The 18,820-nt window shown below is 40.3% G+C and overlaps 1 protein-coding gene across 1 annotated transcript; it reads right to left on the reverse strand.

Moving 5' to 3' along the window:
* Positions 1-1,316: 1,316 nt before the first annotated feature.
* On the reverse strand, positions 1,317-16,497 carry RBM24 (RNA binding motif protein 24). The gene is made up of 4 exons (XM_089682285.1): positions 16,089-16,497; positions 10,753-10,876; positions 8,501-8,555; positions 1,317-3,375 (listed from the first exon to the last, which is right to left on the reverse strand). Exons 1-4 carry the CDS (start codon positions 16,254-16,256, stop codon positions 3,036-3,038), a joined length of 687 nt encoding a protein of 228 aa, XP_089538411.1. The 5' UTR covers positions 16,257-16,497; the 3' UTR covers positions 1,317-3,035.
* Between the last annotated feature and the right edge of the window lie 2,323 nt (positions 16,498-18,820).

Here is an 18,820-nt window from a genome sequence, read left to right on the forward strand (position 1 = left end):
AAAAAACCAAAAAAAAAAAAAACCAAAAAAAAAAAAAAAAAAAGGGAGGGGGGGGGGGGGGGGGGGGAGAGAAGCAGAAGGTAGTTGTAACTTCTCTAACTGTATGATCCTGAAAGACAGGATTGTGTTAGTCTTTGTCCTATTTCAGTTAGCAGAAAGAGCTGAGCCTGCCAGGTTCAAAGAGGGGACTGAGCATCTCATTTTCAACTGGGTAGAGAAAAGATTTTTAGGGAAGCAAAAACCAATCCAGGAGTGACTCAATCATCAAAAGGCTGCACATTCTATTGGTTCATGAACTGGGAACATTTTGTGGGTCTCCTCATGCAGGAGGGGGTATAGTGAGAGTCAACCTGCACTACACCAAGGCTTTTCTGGACAGAGGTAGTGAACTTTCCAGTGCATGCATGTTTCGTAACTACTATAAAGGGCTCAATGTGAAAGTGAGATTGAAGTGTGTGGCCAGTGGTATAACTCCTGGTCACCCACCCAATACTGAGCTGAAGGTTTGAATTTTAGCACCAAATGTGAAAAGGTTAACCTAGTGAAGTGAACACTTTCCAAGTATATTCCCGTTTTACATCAGAGATACAAGGAGACTGTTTATAGGGCCCATCTTTTGTGACATCTAAAAATCCAGCTTTTTAGCATCACTGTGGGCATAACACCCATCTCTCTCTCCCCCCCTCCCTCAAAAGGAGTCTTCAGGGAGTGGTGTCCATAGCAATAGATTATGTACACTTTATTTACGCATTCCTCCCCTTAGCCCTGGTTCACACTGATGAAACTTGTCATGCAATTTGACCAATCACATCCAATGATCGGCAATGGAACGCAATTCGTATGAGTCACACCGATTTGAAAAAGTAGTTCCTGCACTACTTTTGCTGATTTCTGGTGCAACTCGCATAGACATCTGTGCATGATGTTGAAGATGTCTGCAAGTTGCACCCAAAGTCACATTGACATGACTTTGAGATCATGCAACTTCAAGAGAAGTCACACGATTTCTAAAATCGCATGCAGTGTGAAGAGTTAGTGGAAGGGGGGGGGGGGGGGGGGGGGGGGAGAAACCCAAAAACAAACACAAAAGCACGTTTGCCAGCACATGATTGGATGATGGAAGTCAACAGAGCTTTACTTCACTTGCAAAGCGAACAGTCGATTTGCCTTTCATAAAAATGAACCCCAATGTATTGGATGAAGTCTCTCAAATTAGCCCGTTTGATTGCATAGACTTGTAAAATCACTATGTATAAATCTGTAAAAAAAAAAAAAAAAAAAAAAACCTATGCATACACACACTACTCAAACTAAAATGCAACAAAAAGATATTTTTATTGTATTTAATACAAGTGAAATTAATAGATCTTAACTGTTATAAAGCAACATATAATGAATAAATAATATGCATGGAGATTCTTGTCTACAGTTACATAACACTGGCTAGTATTTTGAATACTTAAAAAGAAATCCAGTGACATTTAGACAAATGTCCATAAAATGCTGTCTTCTTCCCTTGTATGAAATAGTTCAAGTATAAAAACCCATTACAGTGTAAAATATTCATGTTTAAGTCAAGAATAAAAATTGCCAAGTATTGCAGTTTTACAAGTCACTGTATAAAGCAGCACTTTTCTATTAAAGAAAAAAAAATGAAAGACAATATCCTACATACAAATGAAATGTATAATATACTGCTTAAAGAGGTCTTCATTGAATGAATGAAAAAAGAAAAAAAAAAAAAAAAAAAAATCTACTTATGTCATGTAAAATCCTAAAGTGTTATGGTAGGTATATTATTACAGTGCACATTCAGAATTTAAATAAATCCAAGTCAACTTTCAGTTGAATAGATTAATATTTACTACATCTAAACTTACTTAAATAATTTATACCATGAGATGAATACATAAGGTCTTTAACGCATCTAAAGTTCCCTTCTTTAGTGCGCACCATAGTAAAACTATCAAAATAAATAAATACCTTTCTGTCAATAAACATTACAAGTAAGGCACAGTACAATCCATTTTTTAATTGTAACCCTTAAAGAACTGCAACAGAAAAGTTGTACCCAACTTATAAATACTTTTATTTTATTTATTTATTTATTTTTAAATACTTTGAACAGAGAAAGAAAATATCACCTACAACTCAGAAACGTGGGAACCCTTTTCTTTATAAAAAAAAAGTGCAGTTCTTAAAGGGTTAACACCTCCGCAAGTATCTTCCTGTTGTCGTTCACAAGCTATGAATAGGTGTAATAAATAGAAGACTGTGGTAGTAAGGGGCTGATCCTATTTCAGAATCAGAATAGCTGACACCAGCAGTTAGAGTTTCCCAAAAGCGAAACAGGATGGGGAGAGGGATTAGAATGTGACAAGCTCATCAAATACGCACAAGTGATGTGTTCTCTCCAGAACGGTCTGTTATTGATTGTCTGTACAGCTGTTGCACCCGTTCATTCCGCACCACTTGTTCCATAGTTCCACTTATATAGAGGAAAGATGAGAAAATAGCTTTGGTGCCTATCCATTGTCATGTGACCAGTTGGCCATGTGCCTCCAACGCATCAATGCTAACTGCATGTTTCTCACCTACACAATTCAGTTGGTCAGTGTGAGAGTTACATGCATTTTGTGCTATGAACACTTTGCTTTGTACAGGCTACATATTGCTGATTGATATTTCCCTGGTTCAAACATTTGTAAAAGGAGGAAAAATATATTTCTCAGATTAATAAAAGGCAGTTTTTCCTGATGTAAAAATATATTATGTATAGTTTATAAATTCTGACATCTTTTCAGGAAAACAAACCACAGGAGTTCCTTAATGCCTGAAAATACACCTCAAAAGTAAGCTGGATGCATACTACATACAGAAGCTGGAATACTGTTATTTTTCTCTCCAAAAGAAGTTCCTTTCTTCTTAAAGCCATAGAGCCAAAGTTTGATATGGTCTCATCTATAGAAACTGGAAGGCTGAAAACAAAGAAAAAAAAAAAATAGTCGTTGAGAACTTCTTCAAAAGTCTAAGTGCTACTGCATTCGGTCAGCTTGCAGCTGTTGTGGCTGGTATTGGCCAAAGGCGGCAGCAGCTGCTGCAGCAGTTCCTGGAGCTGCAGCAGTAAGTGGCTGCTGAACTGCATAGCCATAGCCTGCGGTGGTCACGTATCCTGTGGCAGCTGGAGAAGCAGCGTAGGGGTATTGATCGTAGGCAGCAGCAGCAGCGGCGGCAGCAGCAGCAGAATACTGGGCATAGGCAGCCCCTGTGTAGTCAATGTATGGACTTGTAGAAGTGGCAGCTGTAGGTTGCACATGTGGAATTACCACTCCTGGTTGCACAAAAGCATGAGGGTACACGTAATGTGCAGGAATCCTGTGGAACCAAAATGGACAAAACACTTTAGTAAAACAAAATGCAAGGGTTAAAACAAAAATTGTTCACTGTGTTCAAATAATCCAAAATCAAATTTAGTGGTTATTATGTGCATAGGGTTGCCACAATAGAAAGATTTGCAATTTCTACAACTGGAAACAAGAAAAATGCTCACTTTGTGCAACAAAAATTAAAAAAAAACAAAAATGCATCTGGGTTTTTTTTTTCTTAAACGGTTGAGAATTTAGATTAACAAAATTAGACCAACTGTACCTCTAGTTAGGTTGTTTTTTTGGGATGTTAACTAGATCTGTCAAAAAAGATAACATTAACATTTCTTCACATCTAGCTATTTATCGTGGCAACCCTACCAGAAGTACTCTGCAGACTCAGCACACATTAATCTCTGCAACCTTAGTCACCCTTAAATAAAAAAGTAAAATAAAAAAATAAAATTGCAGGCGGAACAAAAACAAAAAAACAACAAACTTAAAAGTGGTGGAAGACACAGCAGAGTCACACATTCAAAACGGTGCAGAAAAACATTTATGATGCTGTAGTGTTGAAGCTTTTCAGATGCTATGCCACACTCCATAGCATAAGGTTTCAAGTATGTGTGCATCACACTGTTACAAAGATGTAAAGGTCGAATTAAATACCCGTCAACTAAACATCCCGTTTCGATTCAGCTGGTCTACTTCTCATTCAGACAAATAAGTAATAGGAGTATTGTGAGGGTAACTATAGAAACCTAGGGTTAGACAAAAACACCTCTGTAGTTTAATGCATAGAACATAAATATATATATTTACTGGCTTAAATAGATTGAAGTTGATTCAGGACAGTAAAAAAACCCTCCTTCCATGGGAAGCCATTGCGGAATTTTATTCTGCATTGCACAAATTTAGGGTTTCTCTGTTCTCAAAACAAACAGTCGCTAAATATCATTTGTTTAGGATACATGAGGCACAAAGTTTTTGACCCAATTTCCATTTAGCACTCTATTCCTGTAAACTAGCATGTCTGGGAGACTGGAACATTAGGTTACATCAGAATTAGAGAAATCTCTAAAAAGGCAAGGTAACAAATGTACAAAAAAAAAAAAAAAAGTCTTAAAATGGATTTACATTTTTTTTCCCTCCTAAAACAAAGGGCCTATTGGCTCCAATTCTGCAGCTGTCTATCCATCTGGGGACAATTTTAATATTAAATAAGCAGGGATACTGCTTGTGCTCAGCTGAATCTTTCCTACTACTCAACTCTCCCTGCACAAGATTAGAATTTCTTTGCAATTGTAGGGCAAGGTGTGCATAAAATACAACCAAGTATCAAGGGGCATGTAAAATAAACAAATCCACATATTTGTATTCTGACTGGTTTGAGCGATGTATGGCCCTGCCCCACTGCTCCATTTAACAAGTTGATTGTTTCAAGCCAGAGGCAGCCACATTTTGGGTGTTCTGATAACCAGCTCCTGCAGCTGCCAGAAAACAGCCCAGCCGGGAGAATTCATCCACCACGTTGTTTGCATGGATGGAGAACCTTCCAGAAAGCAGGGAAAAAAAAACAAAAAACAAATCACAAAATGTATTCAGTATTGCCAGCTTTGCTCTGTATTTGTCAATGTACATTTGTATGGGCCACAATAACACACTGCACTATAAAGGGATCATGGTTGAGACGGATTATGGCCATACATTACCCAAATCAGTATTTGAGGCGGTACACCATTTTAATTTTTTCTTCTAAAATTGCTACAACAGCGCTATAGTGGTGTGGTAAATTTGATGACATACAAGTTTGGGGATGTTAGTAGTTTAAGGAGAAAGCATGGCAGTTTGAGGTTGTTATACAGCCCTATAGTTGTTAGTGATCTAACACTACACATCTCATGTCGCTCTAACTGAAATACAAATGCATGGTGGAATAGTTAGATGCAAATCTAGTGACTTCAGGGCAGAACAATGGAGTTACATAGTATAAGTCACTGGAAACCACAGTAATAGGAATAGTTCTCAGATAAGACTGTTGAAACAGGTAGGCGATAAAAAAAAAAAAAAAAAAAAAAAAAAAAAAAAAAAAAAAAAACCACTAAAAAGCTGAATGTGTTTACTGCTGCGGGGCTTCTAATGAACATTACTGATGAGGTCAGCGGTCACAGAATTATGATAGCACGGGTGTTTGGTCAAGGGTGTGCAGTCATCTGCAGAAATGGCCTGCTTTCTCAAGCACAGTATGTGTGGTAAAGCAAACTGAACAGTTGCTGTCCAAGACTTAAGCCTCATACACACGATGAGAAAAATCAGACGAATGATTGTCTTTTTCTGCATGCTAGTCTATCAAAAATTAAGAGGTTACTAGTTACAAAAATTCTCAGAAAACAGAATACAACTTAGGAAGTCATGTAATGTATTCCATCATTATTGAGCTTGCATGGTCTTGGTAACTTTTTAATTTTTTTAAAACCACACACAGAATTGAATACTGTCCCTTCGGATAAGTTCCCACAAACTGACATAGCAGGCTCTTGAAAGCTGTGCACTAATCGAACAGATTATCAGACAACAGGTCCGAAAGTGGTATTTGTCTGAATTTTTCATAGTGTGTACTAGGCATCAGGCCAAGCAATAGAATCCAAGAGTATGGGCTCAGTTTTGGTTGAAAACAAGGAGCAAAAAAAAAAAAAAAAAAAAAAAAAAAAAAAAAAAAAAAAAAAAGACGAACTTGTGTTGCTATGTAAAAGGCAAATAGCAATGCACAAACTGCAGTTAGCTGCAGAGTTCAGCTTTTGTTAATCAGACGTAACAAATTGGCTGGTATATGCTGGTGCACAATTCTCATTACACTAACTTAAGAGTGTGTTTTAAAGTGGTAAAAGGTTTTTTTTTGGTTAAATGAACACAAACATGTCACAGTTACCTGCTCTGTGCAGCAGTTATGCACAGAGCAGCCCTGATACTCTTCTTTTTGGGTCCCCAGACAGAGCTCCTTGCTCCCCTACCTTGACCAGTGCTCCCTGCCAAGCCCTGCTGTTTGTCTATAAGAGCCATGGTTCCTTCTACTCTCCTCATTGACTTACAGGCTGTGATTGACAGCAGTGGAAGCCAATGGAGTCCCGGGACAGCCAAGGCTCTAATGTACATCGCTGGGAGGGGGCTGTGGTTGAGCAGCACAAAATGTTTACCTTCATGCATAGAATACATGAAGATGAAAAAACCTTCTGCCTTAAGAACCACTTTAATTAAAATGGTTGAAGAAAGTTTGTATCAACCTGTCAGATATATTCCTGTGCCTTTTATATGCCTACTTTTTTTGGTGCCACCAAATTCCATGAAAACTCTGGTGTATATAGGTTGCAGGATTTAGTAGAGCAAACAAGCTGCAAGACTTCATATACTGCTATACATTTAACTCATGTATACTAAAAATTTCAAAAAGTTGTCACCATGAAACAAACCACTTGGCATTGAAAACCATGCAACATTATTCCCTTGCCAGAATTATAAACTATATACTTTGTGATCCTTTAAAATACACGTTGCCTAAGTCCTGCTCCACACTCTGATTGACAGGGTAAGCTGCATTCGAGCTATTTTTGAACTGCCATATGAGAAGAGGCCAAGAGTGTAAAATGTCTTTATATGGCCAGCAGAAAGATTGAGTGGCCATGGAAGTCAAGCATGTAACCTAGATAAAAGATCACTGTTCAGAATAAAATACTTTATAGTCTATTGTAATGGCCAGTATAAGCGACAAACAAGTAGGGCATTACTACAAGTCAAACCAGAACTCATCCGGTGAGACACACTGGTCCTGTCTGACTATACAGTATATTAAACACAGCCAAACTCTATGTGCACTATGAGTTATGATTTAGTAAAACAGTTCAACACACACACACACACACACACACACACACACACACACACACACACACACTTTTTTTGTTCCAAAAAGGGAAGATAGTTTAGTGCAATACTAAATTCTGGGAATATCAGAATTGCCAAGAAAATTATGGCAATTTTAAAAATTACTGTAGCTGTGCCATATGATTGCTTGTTTATGTAAACACACACACGTTCAATGAAAGATCTGCAAGTATGTTGACACACCATCATAGAAATTGCTGACTTACATGAAAACAAAAATTAGAAAGCCCAATGAACACATGGGTTAATAAAAAAGAACCAAACAAATAAAATTGTAGCATGCAAGCTGAATAGTTCAAAGTAAATGTCACACCAAGAAAATAGAACAAATCACTACAATATGGTTAAAAAAAAAAAAAAAGTCACAAGCTGCAACTGTGAAGCAGGAGCCAAAAAGGGCCCTTGGCTACTCATAGCAAAGTCAACACTCCTCAAATAACACAAGTCAAGGCTCCCTCCCAACCCCAAAAAACACAATATCCACTAGGGCTGGAAGGAAAAAAAACAAAAAAACAAAAAAAAGGAGGGACACACAGTTTAGCTGTGAAAACCACTTCATTGCCGTCATTAAAAAGGCACACAAAACCAGGAGCTATAAATTTACACTTTAGAATAAAGAAAATAAAACCAACCAACCAACATACATGCATCTTTAATCACCATTTAGCTTGTTTTCTGAGCCTACTGGTAACACAGTTTAATTCCAAACAGAACTATTCCATTTCTTATCATGAAATTCTTGTCATCAGTTATCTTAACTGTAAACGACCCCTGTCAGATTAGAAAGAGATAGATAACATTGAGTGACACTGGAAATGACTGGTGTGCACAGGGGTCCAACAGGTGCCCTTATACAGGAAAAGACCCCATGATTTCTTAAAAATGGGTGGGAACAGAAACAAGTTTACCCACAGAGAAGACATATGTGAGAGAAAAAAAAAAAAAGTTACATTGTAGAAGTTAGTAGTAAGACGTAAAAGTAAAGCAATGTTGCAGCACACGTTCTAGCACTCTGCAGATGGCACTGGCATTTTAACATACCGACGAGAAGGCAGATCCAGTATATTACCTACAAAGCCAGTTTATATTACTTAGACAAACATTTGGTGTTCTTTTTTGTGTTTTTTTTTTTTTTCATCTTGCTTAAGTGTTTGGTGGCAATAAAAGAAAAAAAACCCCACAGGCCAATAACTTACCCAAAAGGCCTCTGTATAAGTGCTGGATGAATCTGCTGAACCCCAAATGCAAAACCTAGAGAAACCATAAATACATGATTACAGTTATTATATGCACAATTACAGACTACACATTTCTAATTAAGAAAGCCACACTACAGCTGGATTGTAAAACCCCTGAATATATGTAGCCTTTCAGTGGGTGGGTTTTAACGCATCACGTGTCCCTATGTAAGCCTTCTCCTGTGTTGAGAGCGCGCTCCCAGCAGAGTAACCAGCGAGTACCAAAAAGCTGCCGATGCATACTTGCGATTGGGAGCTTACCAAGCATGCGATTGCTGTGATTAACAGTCACATGATTAGAATGCCCGTCTCCCAGCATTTAGAACCTCTAAGGGTTGGGAGACACTAGCAGGAAGGGGGTTAAAGGGTAATGCCCTTTTAGGCTTCCTTGACTAATCCATCAACTTATAAAACTTACACCAATCAGCCTTAACTCTATCACCACTGACAGTAAAGTAATTACATTGATGATCTTGTTACAATGGCATCTGAAGGTCAGTGGGCAGAAAGTGAACATGCTGTCCCTGAAGTTGATGCGTTGAAAGTTTAAGAATTTGAGTGACTTTGACAAGGGCCAAATTGTATTGGGTTTTTCCGGTCTGTAGTGGTCTGGACCTAGTAAAAAAAAAAAAAAAAAAAAAAAAAAAAAAAAAAAAAAAAGTGGTGGATAGGCAACAGGGTCATGAGCAGCCAAGGCACATTGGGAGCAAAGGCTGCCCCATTTAGTCTAATCCAATAGAAGAGCTCCTGTAGCTCAATTTGCTGAAAAAGTTGCTGGTTTCAATAGACAGGCAATAGTGCATTGCAGTTTGCTGTATATGGGGCTGCACATCCAGTCAGGGTGCTCATACTGACCTGTGTCCACAGCCAAAAGCGCCTACAATGGGCATGTGAGCATCAGAATGTGTCTACAGAGTAATGGAAGATGGCCTGGTCTGATGAATCACATTTTCTTTTACATCATGTGGAAGGGTGCTGCCTTTATTTGGATGCCAATTTGACACGTACTGGCTACCTAAACACTGTTGCTGACCAAGTACACCCCTTCATGAAGCCGGTATCCCCTGATGGCAGTGACCTCTTTCAGCAGGATAAGGCTCTCTACCACACTGCAAAAAGGTCCAAGAATGGTTTGAGGAACACAATGAGTTTGAGGTGTTGACTTGGCCTGCAGATCTCAGTCGAGTTAAGCATCTGTGGAATATGCTGGAAACAACAAGTCCGATCCATAAAGGCCCCACCTTACAATTTACAGGACTTACGGATCAACTACTGAAGACTTGGTGCCAGATACAACATACCTTCAGAGGTCCAGTGGGGTCCATGCCTCAACAGGTAAGGCTGTTTTGAAGCAAAAAGGGGGACCTACTCCATATTAGGTGTGCTGTCAAAGTTATGGCTGATTAATGTATATCAAATGGGATAAGTCCTTACACCATTAGAGGACAAATTAATATGGAATTCAAGATTATGTCCAATTCAGGGGCCAGCTCCATTGACAACTAGAGAAAACCTCAAGATTGGTACCAGCTGTATTTTTTTCTTCTACTTTTAAAAAGGCATAGTTCACCTTTACAGAAAAACTGCCTCTGCAGATAAGGTGTGTCTAGATAAAAACAAACTGCAACTCTGACTAAAATTGAATAATACCCTTGCTATAGGTGTAGTCCATTTACATACCTCATGAAGCCTGACTGGAAAACTCCCAGGACATTGCCAAGTGAGGCCTAGTCATTACTGCTCATCTCCACCATCACAGGAGTGAGCTCTCAGACGCTGAGCTCAGAGGCACTACATCAGAGGAGAGAGATCATGTGAGGGGGTGTAAATCAGAGAAAACACTCATGCCTGTGATGGGCGTGAGTAGTAATGGATAAGGCCTCACTTAGCAATGCCCAGGAAGTACTTGGCAACTTCCTAGGAGTATTCCAGTCAGGCTTCATCAGGTACGTAAATGGCTTACACCTATAGCAAGGACATTATTCATCTTTAGCCAGAGACACAGTTTGTTTTTATCCACGGACACCCCTTACCTGCATAGGCAGTTCTTTGGTGAAGGTGAACTATCCCTTTAAAGGGAGCATTGGCTACCTGGCTCCTGGTATTTGTCCAGCCCTTCTTTACAATACAAAGTAGTAGTCAGAACTAAAAATTACACAATCCTATTGTAACTTGTGTGGCCAGTTTTAGAGTGGCCAGAAAATACATACCTGGCTGCATAATGCGGGGCTTGGCTCCCAGGTATGCAAGATTCACATTAGCTTTCCTCCCATCAATTATTGGATTTGGATCTTTACAAGCCCTTTCTGCAGCAGCTCTGTCAGCCATCGTAACCTATAAACAAAGGATTGCATTACAACACAATAATTATCTTCATTTTGTAAAGCGCTGCGCAAACTTTTGGCTCTATACAAATCCTGTATAACTAAAAAAAAAAAAAAAAAAAAAAAAAAAACCACACAACTTCCTCTAAAATGGTAAGTTCTCCCTGATCCTTATAAAGATAGTAATTAGCATTGCCAGGAATTTGGTATAATAAACTGCTTATCTTATGAAGCTTGAATACTTGTTATGGATGGAACTCAAAGAATGACTTTGCCAAAAATGAGTCATATAAGGAAAACGACCTTTCAAGTACACTTGCAGTTTCACTTTTAACATGTCAAAAGTGTTTGCTATCTACAGGCTTTTTATCAAGAGACAGCAGAAACATGACAACCATATGACTTGTATAAACAGCACGGCCTTGCATGTGCACCAAAAAAAGCTGTTATTTGTGAAGTCAGAGCAGCGTTTTTCAGCCTTTTTAAAATGGAAGAACTCTTTACTTTCACAATAACTTTCAAGTCTCAGGGAACCCCTGCTAATAATTATATCTACAGTCTGCTGTACGTTTGCACAAACAGGAGGCTGATATAAAGGATTAAAAGGAAGGAGGAATTTTTGACACCATGAGCTGCTCCATGTCAAATTTACTGTAATATAAAAAAAAATAGCCAGTAGAGAAACAATGAAAAAAATTGACGATCAGCAGAGAAGATGGCCATACATGTAATCGGATTCCTCACAGGAATCAGACAATATAGTTAAATCTGAGTTTTTAAAAAAAAAAAAAAAAAAAAAAAAAGGGATTTAGCAAACCTTATTTCAGGTTTTTTTATTTCAGGTACTTATATAGCGCTGTCAATTTACGCAGCTTTTACATATATATTGTACATTCACATCAGTCCCTAACCCTCAAGGGGCGTACAATCTAAGGTCCCTAACTCACATTCATACACATACTAGGGACAATTTAGACAGGATCCAATTAATCTACCAGCATGTCTTTGGAGTGTGGGAGGAAACCTGAGTACCCGGAGGAAACCCACGCAGGCACAGGGAGAACATGCAAACTCCAGGCAGGAGGTGCCATGGTTGGGATTCGAACCAGCGACCCTAGTACTGCCAGGCGGAAGTGCTAACCTGCAGCAGCTCTTCATCCACTCAGCTTCCATCTTCAGCTTGTTCTGTGGAAGCTTTGAAAATGAAAGACAGAAGCTGATTGGTTACTATGCACAGCCGCTTCTGTTTTCATAATTTCCCATCACTGTGTTGGTGATCGATCTCTCTAAAATTAAGATCGGTGTAGACAGAAAATCTGATCATAGGAAAGCTAGATTGATATGATCATTAAGTGTACGGTATGTCTTTTTTTGATCTTCTGATCACATTTTATGGTGGGACACAAAAGCTGGTTTAGAAGTTGCCAAAGAACTACTTGTATCTCAGGACAAAGAAAACACTACCATGCTATGGAGTGTAAAGCATTTTTTTTTTCCCATGGGTGAACTAGTGCAGGATGTGGCCAGCTTTGGCATACAGCATCTTGCGTCAGTCACTTTGGTCAAAACCATTAGGCTGGCCATACATTAGACAATTTTCTTGTTCAATTACCTTTAAGTAGTGCAAGGGCCTGCCTGATCATATTAAAAGCGGTTAGGTCAGACCTCATGTTATATGATTTTGGTAAATCTGAAGGAAAACTGTACACAAAAATTGTATAATGTAATGGCCAGCCTTAGGAAACAGGCAACAATACCTGCCAAGAGTGAGAACATTAAACCGTGATTCAAGCAGAATCCTCACTCCAATGCTGGAGGGCATAGGCTGGATCTAGGGAGGTTTTTCTACAGGTGCTTTCCTGCTATTGTTGGCTGCATTGACTAAGCTGTAGGTGAAGTGGGTGGGGACATTTTACGTCTGGGCTATTTTCCATATGCACAATTCGTTTCTGTTTGACCTGAGGCTGTTCACAAGACACTTCCACCTGCTTCAATCGCTTTTGCAGCCCTACCTGATTTGACATGAAAGATCTGAAAGCCATCACATGACCAGTCTGTGTGCAAGTACAAGGCTGGTGTCCACGCAACTACAGACCGCCACAGCAGCTGATAATGGGCCAACTGGAGGATTTAACCCTTGTGACAACCAGACTTCTTACCCCTTCCAGAACAACAGAGGAGGCAGTCAGAAGCAAACTAGTGTCATTACTGTAGTTACTGAAGTTCTAATAGAAGCAATCACACACATTTACTTCTGAACAGTCTGTTGAGCAAGGCTAAGGACACACAGACAAGGTTTTTGCAGAAATGAAGTGCTGCTCCAAATCGCCAACGCCTGCGATAGACACTGGAAATTTGCTACAGACTAGGTTGCGCTCTGATACAAAATCGCTCTTCTTCAGCGATTAGTGGCCAAGCATAACGACTGCTGTGACAAGTCATAGAAAAGCATCAGAAGCAACTGTTGCTAGAAATTTTGCTGTTCAGCCAAATCACTGATGCATCTTGAACATGGAGCAACAAACGCTTTAAAATGTTCCAGTTAGCGATCCCATAGAAAATTAAGAATTTCTTGGGTGACAAACTACTGTAACAAAATAGGATAATTGCGGCAAGAAAGCCACCTGTGTCATCAGCATAAAGGTGACCATATACTGTATGATCTACCATCAACTATGTAGTACAAGGGACTGCCTGATTGGCTACAGACTGAATGGATTGCTTAGGTCTGACCTCATACTACAAAGTTTTGGTAAATCTAATCTGACTATAGTATTCAGCCGGGCAATTTGTTTTTTGTACTGCCGTTATGCTACTAAAAAAATGCCATTAACAGTTAGTGATTGCTACACAGTAGAAATCTGGAGAATTATGCAATCATTAGCGATTAACTAACCCTACTCCCTACACTGTTCCCTGTACACAATGATCAATCAGCCATTAATCGCAGGTGAATGCAGAAGTACAATTGCACTGTGTGGGCCCAGCCAATGAGAACAAACTCACCAGGAGATCAGCAAAGAACTGGACTTAAACAGCTGCCAATAGTGTAAAATTGATCACCAAGAGTTCAATCCTGGGGAGTAAAAACTTAATAAAATGGACCATCAGGCTGGTTATGTTTAACCCTGACCCTGGAAATCCCAATCAATAATGTAACCAGGAATATGAAAGTAATTCTGACCCTGGGAATCCCAATCAATAATGTAACCAGGAATATGAAAGTAATCTTGACCCTGGAAATCCCAATCAATGTAACCAGGAATATGAAAGTAATATTGACCCTGGGAATCCCAATCAATAATGTAACCAGGAATATGAAAGTAATTCTGACCCTGGAAATCCCAATCAATGTAACCAAGAATATGAAAGTAATCCTGACCCTGGAAATCCCAATCAATGTAACCAGGAATATGAAAGTAATCCTGACCCTGGGAATCCCAAGCAATATAACCAGAAATATAAATGTAATCCTGATCCTGGAATCTCAATCAAATATAAAATTGATCACCAGAAATTTAGATTTATTCCTGAGAATCCCACTCAGTAATATAACCAGGTATATAGTTTTGACCCTGGGAATCGCGACCAATTATTTATTACAGGTACTTATATAGCGCCATCAATTTATGCAGCGCTTTACATATATATTGTACATTCACATCAGTCCCTGCCCTCAAGGGGCGTACAATCTAATGTCCCTAACGTGCATTCATAATAGGGCCAATTACACAGGATCCAATTAACCTACCAGCATGTCTTTGGATATTATAAAATGATCCTGAATCCTGAGAATCCCAACATAAAATCAATCATCAGAAATCTAGAATTAAATTTTGAGAATCCCACTCAGTAGTATAAAACTGATCAGCAGGGAAGTAGGTTTATTCCTGGCCCTGAGAACCCCAATTAATAATATAAATAGGAACATAAAGTTTGACCCCCAAGAATCTTGATATCTCTCTCTCTCTCTATCCCAAACAAGAATATAGAATGGATTACCAGAAATATGTTTAATCCTGGGAATCCCAATCAGTAATATAAAGTTAATCACTAGGTTTATTCCTGGCCCTGGGAATCCCAATCAATACTATAACCAGGAAATCAGGTTTGATCCTGGAAATCTAGAACTAGGAATTTAGGTTTTACCCTGGGAATCATGATCAATAATGTACACTGATCTCTAGAAATATAGGTTTGATGTTGGAAATCCCAATCACAGTATAAAACAAGTGACCAGAAAGGTATATTTTTTTCCTGGCCCTTGAAATCTGCTATATAAAAATAGATCACCGGGAAGGCAGGTTTATTCCTCACCCAATCAATAAAATAGGTTTGCCCCTGGAAATCGTGGTCAATAATATAAATTGATCACCTGAGATATAGGTTTGATTCTAGGAATCCCAAACACCAATATAAAATTGATCACCAGGAAGGTATGTTTGTTTATTCCTGGCCCTGGGAATCCTAATCAACAATAGGACTAGGAATATAGGTTTACCCCAGGATATTAAGATCAATAATATAAAATTGAGCACTGGGAAGGTATGTTTATTCTTGGCCCAGGTAACCCCAATAATATAAAAATCAGTCACCAGAAAAGGGCGCGATTATTCCTGAAAATCCCAATAATATAAAAATCGGTCACCAGGAAAGGGCACGATTATTCCTGAAAATCCCAATAATATAAAAATCTGTCACCAGGAAAGGGCGCGATTATTCCTGAAAATCCCAATAATATAAAAATCGGTCACCAGGAAGGCGCATTTACTCCTGAAAATCCCAATAATATAAAAATTGGTCACCAGGAAGGTGCGTTTATTCCTGAAAACCCCAATAATATAAAAATCAGTCACCAGGAAGACATGTTTATTCCTGGCCCTGGAAATCCCAATAATATAAAATTGGTCACCAGGAAGACATGTTTATTCCTGGCCCTGGAAATCCCAATCAACTAGGAATATAGGTTTGATCTTGGAATCATAGCCAATAATAACAATCGATCACCCGAGATCTAGGTTCGATGCCAGGAATCCCAGTCAATAATCTAGAAGTGATGATCAGGAAGGCAGTCGTTCACCCCATGCTGTGCTCTCCTACCCATTGATCGTGGCTGTGGCTCAGCAACCAATGGGTGAAGAGCCCTGAGCCCAGGTGAGCAGTGGCCATCCCTGTAGCACAGCCGGGGCAGCCTCTTGTACGGAGGGTCCCCCTGAACTTACAAAGCCATATCCCCGGGATTTGCCGGTCTGCCGGTCAGTGATGACTACCGCCTCCTCGATGTCCCCGAACACCTCGAAGTACTTCCTGAGGCTGGAGTCGGTGGTGTGGTAGGGCAGCCCCCCTACGAAGATCTTGGTGTAGGTGGTGTCCTTCTGGGTGGTGTGCATCTTCGGGGCTCTCGCCGTCTCTCTCTCTCTGCACACACCTTCCCTGGGCTCAGGAGCCGCTCACACTCATGCACCGGCAGCCGAGGAGCACGGCGACGCTTCGTTCCCTTTGTGCGGGTTAGTCTATGAGGTAGTGGTGAGGGCGGCCGGAGGGGCTCGGCAGGGTGTCCCGCACTCCCGGCTTGCTGCGAGCCTCTCACGCTGAACTAACACCAGCACACTGACTGGCCCGCTCCCTCTTCCCTGTGCGTTATGAGCGGCCGGCCAGGCTGGAGGCTCCTCCCCTGCAAGGGGCGGGGTGGAGGTGCCCCGCTGCCGCCCATTGGCTGCCCTTGCACCTGCTGCATGTTTCCCCGGGCGGGCAGCTGCTCACAACAGCTGGATAGATGTGAGCCGGGCCCCCCTTTGTCTCCGGGGAGGGGGGAGGGGGATCTGGTTACCCGCAGAGCGTGTGCCCTACAGCCGCTCACCTCCCACGGAGGCTTCTTGTACTAGGGCTGGCACCGGGGCACACGGCCCGCTAGAGGGAAGTACACAGCGACCAGCAATCCCAAACTTTCCGGGGTCATACAAGGAGCCTCAGGACAGACGACCTGGTGTGGGAGAGGGCTGATATCCGTGTGGCGGAGGGGGGGACACTGGCCATACACACTTCAATTTAACTATCAGATCCAATTGGCAATCAGATTTTTATTTATTTCAGGTACTTATATAGCGCCGTCAATTTACGCTTTACATATATATTGTACGTTCACATCAGTCTTAACTTTCTTTCCCATCAGATTCCTTCAGTTGATTAGCCAGGGTGCAAAATGATCTACCGTTTTGCATGATTGGCCGCACTGAGATGCTTTTTCTATCAATTTATGAGATTGGATGGTGAGAACAGAGATGTGGTCGATAATCTGAGATTGTAGCTTTCAAGTATCGATCGAAATCCACTTCCCCGTCCATGGCCGATCAATTGTGTTATTGGTAGTGATGCACCGAAATGAAAATTCTGGTGCCAAAAACGAAAATGCACTTGGCTGGAAACCGAAACCGAAATGCACAGTTTTTAAAACTTTTTGGAAAAAAATACACTGATTAAAAAAAATATATATACCCCAATTGTTTTGTAAAATATGAAAGAGGATGTTACAGCGAGTAAATAGATACCCAACATGTCACGCTTTAAAACTGCGCACGCTTGTGGAATAGCGTGCAACTGCGGTACTTAAAAATCTCCATGGGTGATGCTTTAAAAATGTCTACAGGTTAGCAGTGTAAAGTTACAGAGGAGATCTAGTGTGAGAATTATTGCTCTTGCTCCGACGTTAGTGGTGATACCTCACATGTGTGGTTTGAACACCGTTTACATATGTGGGCATGGCCTACGTATACGTTCACCACTATGTGCGAGCATGGGGGGACGGGGCACTTTAAACTTTTTTTTTAATTTAATTAATGATTTTTATTTTTTTTATTTTTTTCTCTTTCCAATGTTCCTTTAAAAAATGTTTTAATAACATTTATTCTCATCACAAGAAATGCATGCATCCCTTGTGATAGAAATGATTAGTGACAGGTCCTCTTTATGGAGAGATATGGGGTCAATTATACCCCACATCTCTCCTCTGCAATGTAAAGCATTAGATCAAAAAAAAGCATTGCTCTAGTGCTTTAAAAAAATAAAATGTCCAGAACGGGAAGTGACATCGCTCCAGTCCTTCAAGGGCATAAAGATGAGTGGAGGCCAGCTTTCCTTAACTCATCTCTATGCCCAACGCCGGGATCGATGGTTTCTCAGGTAAGGCTGAGAACTGGCGGCGGCAAGGTTTTTTTCAGCACTTGTATCAGTGCTTTTTTTCATTTCGGCCAACGGCCGAAAGGGGTTTTCAGACGATAAGTTTTGGCCACCAAAATTTCGGTGCATCCCTAGTTATTGGTTATAGATTGATTATTCTTATCGGGAGAGATTGATCAGAAAGGAAATCTATTATTTATTGAAGCGTGTATGACCACCGTTTGCATTGCTGGGAGATTGTTTCTCATGGCTTGTTCACACGATGAGAAAATTGGAAGAAAAAAACGCTTTCTGATAATCTGATCGTTAGTACTCTGCTGTCGAGGGCTGGTCATGACAGTTCATGCGAAAATATCCAAAGGGACAGGCACCAAAATGTTCTCGTACAATCACAGAAAGAACGATTTTCGGTTAACCACTTAAGGACCAGCAACATGCAATGTACTGCGCACAGGTGACCTGTGCAGCCAAAGCGACATACTGGTACATCACTGCTTACTTTTAGTTTTAGGGCATCTCACGCGTGCCCCCCACCCCCCACCACACCAGGACCTGCTGTGATTGTACACAGTGGGAGTCTGTCAGCAAGTCTTGGCCAATGTTTCATGGCCAGGACCTGCTGATTGGCTGTGTACAATCACAGCCCAGAGCCTTGTGTTGACAATCAACACAGAGCTCTGTACAGAGAGATCTATCTCTCTGTTTCTTATCTCTGCAAAGCAGGGAGAAGAAACAAAGAGATCTGTTAGTAAAAGCAGCATATAATGCACACATTACA

The sequence above is a fragment of the Staurois parvus genome, unplaced genomic scaffold (assembly GCF_062004578.1).
Source record: "Staurois parvus isolate SC_StPar_1 unplaced genomic scaffold, SC_StPar_1.0 ptg000287l, whole genome shotgun sequence".
Taxonomy (NCBI): Eukaryota; Metazoa; Chordata; class Amphibia; order Anura; family Ranidae; genus Staurois; species Staurois parvus.

What these genes read in the sequence shown, in the direction of transcription:
- RBM24 (XM_089682285.1), bottom strand. Translation starts at nt 16,256, where the DNA reads ATGCACACCACCCAGAAGGACACCACCTACACCAAGATCTTCGTAGGG. An exon ending in AATCCCGGGGATATGGCTTT is followed by an intron (nt 10,877 to 16,088) that starts GTAAGTTCAGGG and finishes CTTTGTTTATAG; the next exon opens with GTTACGATGGCTGACAGAGC. An exon ending in CTTATACAGAGGCCTTTTGG is followed by an intron (nt 3,376 to 8,500) that starts GTAAGTTATTGG and finishes TTGGTTCCACAG; the next exon opens with GATTCCTGCACATTACGTGT.